This window comes from Heterodontus francisci, chromosome 3, assembly GCF_036365525.1.
Source record: "Heterodontus francisci isolate sHetFra1 chromosome 3, sHetFra1.hap1, whole genome shotgun sequence".
In the NCBI taxonomy this organism is placed as follows: domain Eukaryota; kingdom Metazoa; phylum Chordata; class Chondrichthyes; order Heterodontiformes; family Heterodontidae; genus Heterodontus; species Heterodontus francisci.
The window spans coordinates 150,081,118-150,094,038 of record NC_090373.1 but is presented as its reverse complement, the minus strand read 5'-3'; the positions used below and the strand labels follow the sequence as shown (position 1 = coordinate 150,094,038).

The following is a 12,921-nucleotide window of genomic DNA, read 5'->3' as shown; positions in this document are numbered from 1 at the left end:
AGTTATTACAACTTAGATGATATTAACCATGACACCATGAACAAATATCTTTCCAACCTCGTGGAGAAGTCTCTTGCAGATCTGGAATGTTCCTATTGTATTTCAGTAGGGGAGGTAAAGCTGTCTTTACAAACCTAATTTTTTTAACCACATTAGTCTTTCTCTTGTGCTTATTAGTGATAGATATTTAAAAATCTGCATTTCATAGTTTAGAGGTAGAGAAATCCGGCTGGAAGGCTATTCACGTGCTTCCTGCTGGTCGTTTGGGTAAGGACAAACAAGAACCATCCTTTTATGCTGCAGTCTTCCCCCGCCACCCCCCACCCCCAAACAAACCTGAGCAGGGGTTAAACACTTTGCATATGTAAATAAGGGACCTCTGAGGTTCCGCCTTCCAAGATTGGTTCACCCTAAAGGGGGAGTCATCATCATCATCAACAGACAGTTCCATCAGAGGTTGCAATCAGGGAAACCAGCCCTCTGGAACACCTGCAATAAGGAAATTATGCAACCTAGCTGAATGTGGAACTGGGAGGTGCTGGAGTGCTCTTCCCACCCCGTATGTAATGAAAGTAGGCCGCTGCCAGCCACCCCTCACTCTGGCTCCCAGCTAACTTTCAAAAGGAACTGGATAAATACTTGAAGGAGGAAAAAAATTGCAGGTCTATGGGGAAAGGGCAGGGGCGTGGGACTACTTGGATAGCTCTTTCAACGAGCCAGCAGAGGCACAATGGCCTCCTTCTGTGCTGTAAGACTTTGGGAGGTGGGGATCATGATGCATGATTAACCTGCATCCATGATTCTCATGTAGGCTGGGTTGGGGGATGTTGCAGCTCTGAGCGCTGTCAGCCTTTTAAATGCCTCCTCTTTATTTTTGTCTTGTTCAATTTTTCTACTACTACTCCTTTATTGTGATATTGGCAGCATTCTGTTCCTTGGTACAGACCAATGCCTAGTACTCATTTAGTACCTTAGTCATGCACCCTGCCTCCACAAGGAAGGATGTGAATGCGTTGGAGGTGGTTCAGAGGAGGTTTACTCGATTGATATCTGGAACGAGCGGGTTGTCTTATGAGGAATGGTTGGACAGACTGGGCTTGTTTTCGCTGGAGTTTAGAATCTAGAGTGAGGGGAGACTTGATTGAGCGGTCTTGACAAGGTGGATGTGGAAAGGCTGTTTCCTCTTGTGGGTGTGTCCAGAATTACGGGGCACTGTTTCAAAATTAGGCGTCGTCCTCTTAGGACAGAGATGAGGAGAAATTTTTTCTCTCAGGGTTGTGCGACTTTGGAACACTCTGCCTCTGAAGGTGGTGGAGGTGGGGTCATTGAATATTTTTAAGGCGGAGGTAGATAGATTCTTGTTAGGCAAGGGAATCGAGGATTATCGGGAGCAGATGGGAGTGTGGAATTCGAAACACAAACAGATCAGCCATGATCTTATTGAATGGCGGAGCAGGCTTGAGAGGCCGAATGGCCTACTTCTGCTCCTAGTTTGTATCTTTTTTGGGTCCCTTTTGCTGTTTTTATTTTTAATTAAAGGTATTTGGGTTCCCTTTTATAATACCTACTAATCTATTCTCACTTTTTTCCCCCTTATTTACTTTTTTATTTCTCCTCTGTACTTTTTGCATCAGCTTGGTTCTCTAGCATACTATGAGCCTGACATTTATCATAAGTCTCCTTATTTGATTTCTATTTTAAGTGGTTACTACTTCTAGAAGAATTAGATGCCTAGTAGCAGAGTTGAATATTCAGCCACCACCACTGTTGTGTCAGGAGTGACTCAGTGGCAGCATTCTTGCCTCTGAGTCAGAAAGTTGTGGGTTCAATTCCCACTCCAGAGACTTGAGTACATAACTTGACACTCCAATGCAGTACTGAGGGAGTGCTGCACTATCAGAGTTGCCTTCTATCGGATGAGATGTTAAACCGAGGCCCCGTTTCCCCTCTCAGATGAACATAAAAGATCCTGTGAGACTACTTAGAAGAATAGCAGGGGAGCTTTTCCCAGTGTTCTGACCAATATTTATCTCTCAAACCAAATCGTGATAAAAAGCATATTATCTGGTCATTATCACTTCTTGTGGGACTTACTGTGTGCAAATTGGCTATAAAGTGCTTTGGGATAGCCTGATGTTGAGAAAGACACCCCAGGTCCAAAAATATTTCTTTTCTTTTGCTGTTGGATATTTAGGTAGTGCTGATTATTTTCCAGCTTCTACATGTGATCGTACATGTTCTGGAATACATTCAGATCACCTCACCCAACCAGTGGCTGCAGGTGTGAGCAGACATTGGTTTCTAAGGAAGGGTAGGAGAAGCCCTCCTCATTTTTTTTAATGCATTTGGAGAGTCCCCCATTTCATTCTTTACACAAAGTATATCAGTATGTCTATATCAAATATATTTTCTTTGGCTTTTCTGCATCAATCAGGCTTGAAAGTAAATGACAAATCATTTGTAATAAATTCTAATTTGCCCAGGCTCAATTAAGTATTTATCTAATAAGTCGCAAAATGTATAATTTCAGCTGTTATTTGATATCAAGGTGTAGATTTCTGTTCTTTACTGCCTGGGTGGTAATGTGGCAGAGCAAATCACTTGCACGTAAAAGAACCTGCCCAAAATCAGTGGATTCTATAATGGACAGATCACTGCCCATGGCAGGAACACAAAATTTTATCCCAAATTTCTGGAAAATGTTTTGCACTTTTAATTCTGAATGCATTTATTTTTATATTCTCTAATTATGCATACTTACATCTCATAGGACAATCGCAGCCTCCAATCACTGGATTTAGGCCGTATAGCCTCTTATTATTATCTGAAACACCAAACTATGAAAATGTTCAAGAGCCAGATGAAAGCAGATTGTTCTGTGGAGGACTTGCTCTCTGTTTTGACGGTGAGTACGAGACGCTGAAGACTTGCATACATGTATTCCATTTGCTGGAATCTCAAATCCGTTGCAGCAAAGTCCTGCCCAATTATAGGAGCTGTTCAGAAAATATGTACTGAGAGATGTATATTGTATTGACAAAAGAGCCTTAAAATTTGTGCATTGGATCTGTAGTTATGGTGTAATAAATATATTAGAGTAGGGGGTTACTTCACTGAAATCACGTAGGCTTCCCAATTACATAATGAAAGGCTCTGACCAGTTGGGAGGCTGGTTTGGTCACTAGTCAGAATTTTTTTTTAATTAACGTTTTAGATTGGAGGTTTAAAATGAAAAAATGGACTTGCATTTATATAGCTCTTTTCAGCTGTGGATCAGTGATAGGACTCTAGACTTTGTGTCATAAGGTTGTGGGTTAAAGTCCATTGCGCACGTAGTCTAGGCTGATATTCTACTGCAGTACTGAGAGGGTACTGACTGCACTGTCAGAGGCTCTGTCTTTTGAATGAGATGTTAAACTGAGGCCTAGCTGCCCCCTCAGGTGGATGTAAAAGATGCTGTTGCATTGTTTCAAAGACCAGGGGAGATTTTGCCAATATTTATCTCAACCAACATAGCTAAAAGTCAAATTTGCTGATCATTATCTCTTTTGTGGTATCTTGCTATGTGCAAATTGGCTGCCACATTTCCTACATTACAGCAATGACAATGTTTCAAAAGTACTTCATTGGCTGTAAAGAGTTTTGGGACATTCTGAAGTCATGAAAAGTGCTACACAAACTCAGGTGTGTGCTTTTCTTCATGAAGGCTACAGTATTGTGGTCAAGGGCGGGAATTTCTAAATTAATGGCCTTGGGGAAACTCAGTAGAAAAATAGAATTGTATTCTCTCTTTGCTGTTGTGGGTCAGTGGAGAAAACGATAAAGTCATTGACTTTCCTAAATAAAGCTTCAGTTGCCTCCTTGATGTCTCTGTGCCATATAGGCTGATATTAAGTTTAATAATCCTATGCTCACATTACGTATTTTAGCACACACAATCAGTCTCACTACCAAGCATATGGAGCACAATGGTTAGCGATCATAAACCATGGGCTGGATTTTGTTGAGCTCCCAACATCGGGCTCTGTGGCAGGGTGGGCCGGAAGATCATACTGGCAGCGGCCCACCACGGAACCCAACGCCAGGAATGCCGGGCCTGATCTTCCCAGTGGCGGGGAAGCTCCGTGGCGGCACATCCACCAGTCTGTGGCGGGACCTGGATTTCAATATTCAAATCAGCTTTTTAAAATGTTTACAAGGAAGCTGGAGCAATTTTACCGGCAGTTCCGGATCTTCCGAGCGACATGCGGCATTCCCGTGCCTTCGTTTTCCCGTCCAGGGAAAGCTGGTGCCACCGAGGTGGGGAATGGGGGAATCTCTGCATTTGTAGTGAAGTGGGGGGGGAGCGGGGTGAAGAGGCCATTTCTGCACTGTCAGAGTTGTGGCACGGGGGTTGGAGTGGTTGGTGGTTGAACTCTGCACTTAGGTGAGTTCGGTGGGGGGGGGGGGGTCAAATCTACACTTAGTGCAGTTGGGATGGAAAAGGGGTAATCTGGGCTTTTCTGGTGTAGTTGGTGGGGGGGGGGTCAAACTTTATTTTTTGTTGCAGTTGTGGGGGCGGGGGGGTGGGGGGAGAGGGTTCAACTTTGATCTGTCAACGCAGGCCTGGCAGCCCTTTAAAAATGGCACCAGCGCTTTGCAGAAACAGGCGACACCATTGACGTGAATGTGAGGGGTGGCCGCCCTGCGTATTATAATGAACCATCGGGCGGAAGATTGCGGCAGCTTGGCTGCATGCAGGCCGCCATTTTTTTCATCCCGGCACAAATACAAAATTCAGCCCCATGTGCTTAGCTGCATATTCGTCCTGTTGCTGTTACTCTCCCAATTACTATTTGTATCATCCTTTGCACATTCAGTAATTTCCAATCATATTTAGTTAATTCTGAAGTAATTTTTGAAAAGTTATAGCACAGAAGGAGGCCGTTCAGCCCATCATGTCTGCGCTAGCTGAAAAAACTAGCCACCCAATCTAATCCCACCTTGCAGCACCTGGTCCACAGCCTTGCAGGTTACAGCACCTCAGGTGCAGGTCCAGGTACCTTTTAAATGAGTTGAGGGTTTCTGCCTCCACCACAGGCAGTGAATTCCAGACAGCCACCACCCTCTGGGTGAAAAATGTTTTCCTCATATCCCCTCTAATCCTTCTACCAATCGCCTTAAATCTGTGCCCCCTGGTAATTGACTTCTCCACTAGGGGAAACAGGTGCTTCCTGTCTACTCTATCCAGGCCCCTCATAATTTTGTACACCTCAATTAAGTCACCCTTCTGGCGCCTCTGTTCTAAGGAAAACAACCCTAGCCAATCCAATCTTTCCTCATTGCTCCAACTTTCAAGCCCTGGCAACATTCTTGTAAATCTCCTCTGTACTCTCTCCAGAGCAATTATGTTCTTCCTGTAATGTGGTGACCAAAACTGTAGCCAATACTCCAGCTGTGGCCTAACTAGCATTTTATACAGTTCCAGCATTATATCCCTGCTTTTGTATTCTATACCTCGGCCAATAAAGGAAATCATTTCATATGCCTTCTTCACCACTTTATCTACCCACCTTCAGGGACCTGTGGATATGCACTCCAAGGTCTCTCGCTACTTCTGCCTCTCTCAATATCCTCCTGCTTATTGTGTATTCCCATGCTTTGTTTTCCCTCCCCAGATGCATTACATCACACTTCTCTGGATTGAGTTCCATTTGCCGCTTTTCTGCCCACTCAGCCAAACCATTGATATCATTCTGGAGTCTGCAGCTACCCTCTTCACTATCAACTACACGGCCAGTTGTGTCATTCTGCAAATTTCCCAATCATGCATTTCAGATTAAGTCCAAATCATTAATATATATCACAAACAGCAAGAGATCCAACATTGAGCCCTGTGGAACGCCACTGGAAACCACTTTCCATTCGCAAAAACATCCGTCGACTACTACCCTTTGTTTCTGTCAGTGAGCCGATTTTGGATCCAACCTGCCACATTCCCCTGTATCCAGAGGCTTTTATTTTTCTGACCATTCTGCCATTGCGGACCTTGTCAAATGCCTTACTAAAATCCATGTAGTCCACATCCACTGCACTATCCTCATCAATCTTCCTTGTTACTTCCTCAAAAAATTCAATTAAGTTAGTAAGACACGATCTTCCCTTAAATCCATGCTGATTATCCCTGATTAATCCGTGCCTTTCTAAGTGGCAGTTTATCCTATCTCTCAGAATTGATTCTAATAATTTGGCCACTACCAAGGTCGGACTGACCGGCCTATAATTATTTGGCTTAACCCTCGCCCCCTTTTTAAACAATGGTACAATGTTCGCAGCCTCCAATCCTCTGGTACCTCACCTGTATCTAGTGAGGATTTGAAAATGATCCTCAGAGCATCCGCTATTTTCTCCCTGGCTTCTTTTAACAACCTGGGATACAATCAATCCGGTCCTGGTGATTTATCCACTTTCGAGGATGTCAGACCTTCTAGTACTTGCTCTCCCATTATGCTGATTGTATCTAATATTTCACACTCCTCCTCTTTTACTACAATGTCTGTATCATCCGTCTCCTTTGTGAAGACATAGACAAAAAGCTCATTAAGAACCCTGCCCACATCTTCTGCATCCACACATAAGTTCCCTTGTACTTCTCTGATAGGCCTTACACTTTCCTTAGTTATCCTCTTGCTCTTAATGTGCTGATAAAAAATCTTTGGGTTTTCCTTGATTTTACCTGCCAATAATTTTGCATGTCCTCTCTTTGCTTTCCTAATTTCCTTTTTTAGTACACCCCTGCACTTGTGATATTCCTCTGGGCTTCTAAAGTATTCCGTTTTTTGTGACCGTCATAAACTTTCTTTTTCTGCTTTATCTTACCCTGTATGTTTCTCGATAACCAGGGGGCTCTAGACTTGGCTGTACCACCCTTTATCTTTGTGGGGACACGTCTACACTGTCACTGTAGAATCTTGCTTTTGAATGCCTCCCACTGGTTTGCCGCTGATTTTCCTTCAAGTAGCTGTATCCAGTCCACTTTCAGCTCTCAGCTTCATAAAATTTGCCTTCCCCCAATTTAGAACGTTTACTCCTGTTTTAAATTTGTCCTTTTCCAGGATTATGTTCAAACTAACTTAATTATGGTGACTATCTCCAAAATGGTCACCCACTGCTCCTTCATCTACTTGCCCCTTCATTACCGAAGACTAAATCTAGAATTGCACCCCCTCTTGTTGGGCTTGTTACGTGTTGGCTAAAAAAGTTCTCTTGAATGCAGTTCAAGAATTTTGTGTCCTCTGTGCCCTTCACACCGTTTGTATCTCAGTTGATATTATTTGGAAACGTCATTTTGTTTTTGCTTCTCACCTTTGTTTCGGCACAGATCCACAAGTCGTGGGTAACATCCTCTACCTTCTCCTATTGGTCTTGCTTTGTTTGGAAGCCTAGGCACACTGAGTGTTGACAGGCAATTTTACCACGGAGGATCACAGCTGGCCTGCTCCTCCCTACACCTGACATGCACTCACACATCTTCAATGATCTGGAGCAGAAAGCCTGGCCACTTTTCCCTTCCCTAAACTGGAAGTACTGAAGCCATTTCAAGAACCCATCGCTTTGGCTGAGTTCACTAAACTCATTTTCAACTGGATGTTGAGCCTGAAACCTTCCTAATCTGTATAGCTGTCAGGTTCTGAATAAACTTGCCATCCAAATGCAGTACCTCAGGTTCATAATATGTAACGGACAGTTTGCTCCTACCTGAGCAGAAAAGGGCAATAGTCACAGTTGCAAAGCATCCAACACAGGCACGATGGGCCAAATGGCCTCCTCCTGGGTCGTATCATTCTATGCTGCTATACTGAATAAACAGTACTTGTTTAAGTGGTAATGAATAATATATTTTCATGCAATCAAGATCTGTTAAAAACATAGGAGCTTGGATTTTCTGAGTGGGCTAGAACCCAGTTGGAAGTAAGGCAGAGTAAGATGTACACCCAGCTAACATGCTGAATGTTAACCTGGCTGTATTTTTCAGGGTCAAACTCACCGCGATATTGTGGGAAAGCCTCAGTCATTAGAAATGGCTCTGGTTGGCAGACTAGCCTCGGGGGACAGACTGTCTGTAGGATTTGATGGCCTGTAGCAACTTATAGGGCCAGACATCAAATCATCATCATTATCTGTGCCCAAACAAACTCGTTAGTGGAAAAAAAAGTCTGTGCCCTCATACTTAGTGGCTGCAGTAGTGGAAGTGCTGCTGCAGGAGGTCGGGCAGAGAAGAGGCACCCATTTGGAATGAATCAAGGCAGACTGCTAAAGAAATCTGTTTAGGTGCAGTAAACGCATTCAGGGCAGTGACATGGGTTATTCTTCAGCAGAGATTTTATATATATGCGTATTTATTTCCTTTTTTCCTTTCCTCCTCTCATCCTACTCAAATATTTTCTAGATAAAGCTACTGATCGATAGATTGCTGTTTTGTAATCACTCTGAAGTAATTTTCTATTTGATTTGAGCATGTTTGTTTTAATAAAATAAGCATTCAGTGGAGGATATATTTTCTCTCTTGAGATGGGAAGCTATTTTTTAAGGAAATAGGAAAACAGTCAATGGCTCAGAATTGGGTCTTTCCCAGTTGTGTTTTTAGTTGTGGTAGTGCTAGAACTGTCTTTTGTGAGCTTATGAAAAATATTGCTTTTACAATTTCTCGTACCGTGCTTTCTGAAATTAACCCTATCACAATAGTCACACCTGTTGCAGTTGATCTGAGAGAGAATAAACATTGTTTGCAGCAGTAATTGGGTTTTGTGACAAAATACCTTGCATCTTTATATTTTAATTGCTTAGTTGAAAATCTGCATTTTCTGATTGGTGATCAAAGAAATGTCTTTCACTGTACGCTGTCAGTGTGAATAAACAGCTAAAATACCCAGTTGTCAGAGAGACAACACTGTCGCAGACATTCATGCTTCAGTAATTGGGCATTCATGCTTCAGTCAGAATGAGCAGATGGATCCCTGACTGCCTGCTAATCCACAGCTGGAATTTTATCTTCCACCTTACCCATGGTGTTGGTGAAGAGTGGCTTCTCCACTGGACAGGGAGGGCAAGCAAGAAAGTGAAATCATTATTCATAAGTATCCCGGTGGGAGCACTGCCAGGAGAGATTAATTTTTTCAGTTACGCTTGTAAAACAAGCTCAGGTGGAGTCTCTAATCCTTGGGGCATGGTGGCAGATCAAGAAAGATGCAACACAGCTAGTTCATTTTCTGGTTCGAAGCAAAACAAGAGACTGTGTTAGAAGTCTCAATACATGATTGCAAATTTAAGGAGCTCTTTTCCCCAAGGGAGTTTTTCATCCTCTGCATATGATTGCCTAGACTTTTTGATAAATGAAGTGGCAGTATTGAAGTTTGATTCATAACACAATGAAGACCATGCCTGTTAAATTGGTAATATAAAGTTCAAAGCAGCACAAATATTTTGCTTATTAGACCTGTGCTGATCTGATAACACTTTTGATGACCAGATTTTTTTATTAAAAGCTGATGACATTTGAACATTGCAACATGAAGGAGACTGCATTTTGAAAAATTATAAACTCTTGGTATTTTTAAAAGTTACAAATGTTTAAGGTGGAGGGGAGCTGTACTTGCAACACAAATAAGTACAATGATCCAGAATTTGCTGGAGCAGGGTATCTCATGGCGTGCCTCATTTTTCCCTCGCCCATCAGCTAGAAAAAAATTGTGTCGCAAATTGCTGGAAGTGTGAGTTGGTAACAGTGTGATGAGATCAACAGAGTATCTGGGGCCTTGATGAATGATGGGGCCAACAGTCTATATCCTTAACCAATGAGGTTGAAGGATAGAGAAAGAGACAGAGGAAGGACAGAGAAGGAACTGGGGTAATTAAAGTCAAGTTAGATACAAAAAGAGAAATAGAGGTAAAGAAATATTGGATTAAGGGAGGGAGAAAAAAGAGACAAAGAAAAAGTAAGAAATAAATCTAAATTTAAAATTTGAAAAACTTCAGAGAACAATTCACTACCTGTAGGAATGAGATTGCTCAGTTTCAGTTGTTCTTTTTCTGGGCCGGAGAGATTGGATGGCATTGCAGGAACATGAATGTTGTCATTAAAAGGGTCCTGGTGTCATTAAATACCAGCTTCAACTTTCTGCATTGAATTTAATACATTTTAAGAGCACAAATGCAGCAATTTCCTGAAGCTCGTAGGGAGATGAGCTTCCATTTTTGCGTGGCTGACAGTGCAGATTGTCCAGCAATTTGTTGTGATTTGCAATCCCTGTCATAGCTCTTCCATGGCATAAATTGCTGGGCTATATACCCATTAAACTTAACATTATTTTCCCAGTAAATTCTGGGCCAATGATATGTACTGCTAAAATTGGGTTTATTAACTGGTCTAGTAAATTAACTTGTTGTCTATTAGTTGTAGTTGTATAAACCTTCATTTGAAAACTTGAATGTAATCAAATAAATAATGGGCTTAAAAGCATAGCTCTTCCAGCATGCTCCTGTTGTAACTCCAGTAGGAGTTCAGTAGGAGGGTCACAAAATGAGATCAGGAACCGAATACGTTGGATGTTAGCCTCACCCCAGTGTTTCATTCTGAACTTGTGGGAAAGGAGCCTCTGCCAGCTCCAAACAAAGCCACTGATGCAGAATGGGCAGGATCGATGACAGGGACTGCTAACCCCTAAGAATTCCCATGTCCATAAGCTAAAATAAACCCTCAATCACTAGACAGTACACCTAGTTAGATCAAACATATTGGACCCCCAGATACCAAATGCAGGTATTCTTTGTGGATCCAGGTGGAAGAATTTTTTGAACCCACCCAAGACAGAACCTGTGTCACAGTATTCAGCCTGAGGGAAAGTGAGCACCCTATAAGTACCTTATTGGCACAGGCACCTGCAATTTTCCTGGCCACACAAATTTAAACAGAGTCAGCACTAGAGGCCCTACTTTTCACTATCATTAAAAAAAATTGGATATCCGAATAAGTAGAAAAGCTGGAGTCAAAGATTCCCAAGACAATCAATTCCCAACACCAGCTTACGGAGTTGCTTATCCTTTTTGGTCTTCAAGGAAACCGTTTAGTACCATTTTAAACAACTTTTGTCTCACAAGTTTTTTTTAAACTTGCGTGAGTTCATTTTGCTTTAGAAACTCAACATTTCGCTCGAACTCTCTTTCATCTGAACATAGGAAGGAATATAAGAACAGCTATTCCACCCCTCAAGCCTGTACTACCATCCAATTAGATCATGGTTAATCTGTATCTTAACTCCATCTACCTGCCTTGATTCCGTAACCTTTAATACCCTAACCTAACAAAAATCCTTGCTGTGGATAAATGGTCAAAAATTTCAAAACATGTCAACTTCCTTCTGTGCTGTAAATCTCAGATGCTGGAAATCTAAAATAAAAATGGAAAATGCTGGGAATATTCAGCAGGCTTTGCAGCATCTGTGGAGGGTGAAACAGCGTTAACTTGTCAGATAGGTGATCTCTTGTCAGAACTTTCACCTGTTCACCAGTAAAATCATTGACCTGAAACATTAGTCCTGTTTCTCTCTTCACAAATGCTGTTTGACCAGCTGAGTATTTCCACCATTTTGTGCCTTTGTTCCACACTGCACCATTTGCCAAATGAGGGGCCAGAGAGAAGTAACTGCTCCCACCTGCCAAAAGATCCTCTGTGAATAGTAAAAGACAGAGTTAGATATATTCAAATATACAACACTGCATAATTTGTAGTATCCTTGGACAAAACTTTGAAAAACAAGCTTGCCATTTTTAATATTAGATCCAGATATATAGTAGTTACTAAAGGTTATAAATTCTTCAATATTTTTATTGTTTGATAAAGCTAAGTTCTTAAAGCATACTTAATGTGCATTTTGTCTTTAAGTTCAAAGCAATATAATCCACAGCAATTTTTTTCAAACGTTGATAATTGATGTATACTACAATCTTTGAAATTATGATGTTAAAGCTTAAAAAAAGGACTCCATCCATTTTTACACTTCTTTGGCTGTCTGATTATTCATGTGACTTGTTCCCACCATCGCCAGTTTCCACTGACCTCTTGCTGCTCTTTGCATAGTGGCCCATCTCATTCAAACTCCTGACCCCGGTCATCAGTAAAGCTATCAGCAATTTGTACTTTATACCTCAAACTGCGTAGTGAATGTGCAACTTGAAACTCCCTCAGGATACAGGCACTGAACTGTTTGACTCTGACCCCTGGCCCACGTTTCTCAGTAGCTTTTCACATTGATCTAAGGTGTAAGAATAATTATCACACCTAATGTAGTGGTATAACTGTTAATATTTTTGCTGCTTCCTTTTACCGTAAGGTTCCTTATAGTTGCAGCAGGAAACACCAAGAGTTTGTAGTTGATGTGTGGAATCTGTCAACACAAGACTTCAATCTTGCTGTTCTTATGTAGAATTCAGCTAATAGCATCAAGAGCCTTTGGCTCCGAGCTTATCAGAGTAGCAAAAGCTTGAATAAGGCGTGAGCTGCTGCTTCCAATAGCTCTCAAAGGTTTTAGCAATGAATAGAATGTATTCATTTCAAGTATCTAAACACTTTATTGCTGTAGCCAACTTAAGCTGACAATTTGACACACTGAGCTAATATGCTGTGTCAGTGTACATTTTTTTAACAGCATTTTGCCATCACTTTCCAGCATCACTTCTCCAAGTGAAAATAATTAACACTTTTTTTGAAAAAAAGTAAAGCTCAATCCTGCCAAAATAGTATTGTAAGAAATTAAAGGCACTTAAGACATTTAAAAGCCTTTTTTTTTTACAATATTTACTAATGGATCTCCCATGACATTGCTGTGCGTGAGTCAGAAAATATTGTAGCAATTTGTGAAAGAGGTGGTGAGAAACAGTGGGGTA

The 12,921-nt window shown here is 41.6% G+C and overlaps 1 protein-coding gene across 1 annotated transcript in view; it reads left to right on the top strand.

The window, feature by feature from the left end:
• Positions 1 to 12,921, top strand: part of ascc3 (activating signal cointegrator 1 complex subunit 3) — a 740,670-nt gene that overhangs the window by 633,709 nt on the left and 94,040 nt on the right. Inside the window, exons 35-36 of the mRNA XM_068026887.1 lie at positions 3 to 114; positions 2,771 to 2,905. Of these exons, the coding sequence (XP_067882988.1) occupies positions 3 to 114; positions 2,771 to 2,905 (247 nt within the window). The remainder of the gene's footprint in view (positions 1 to 2; positions 115 to 2,770; positions 2,906 to 12,921) is intronic.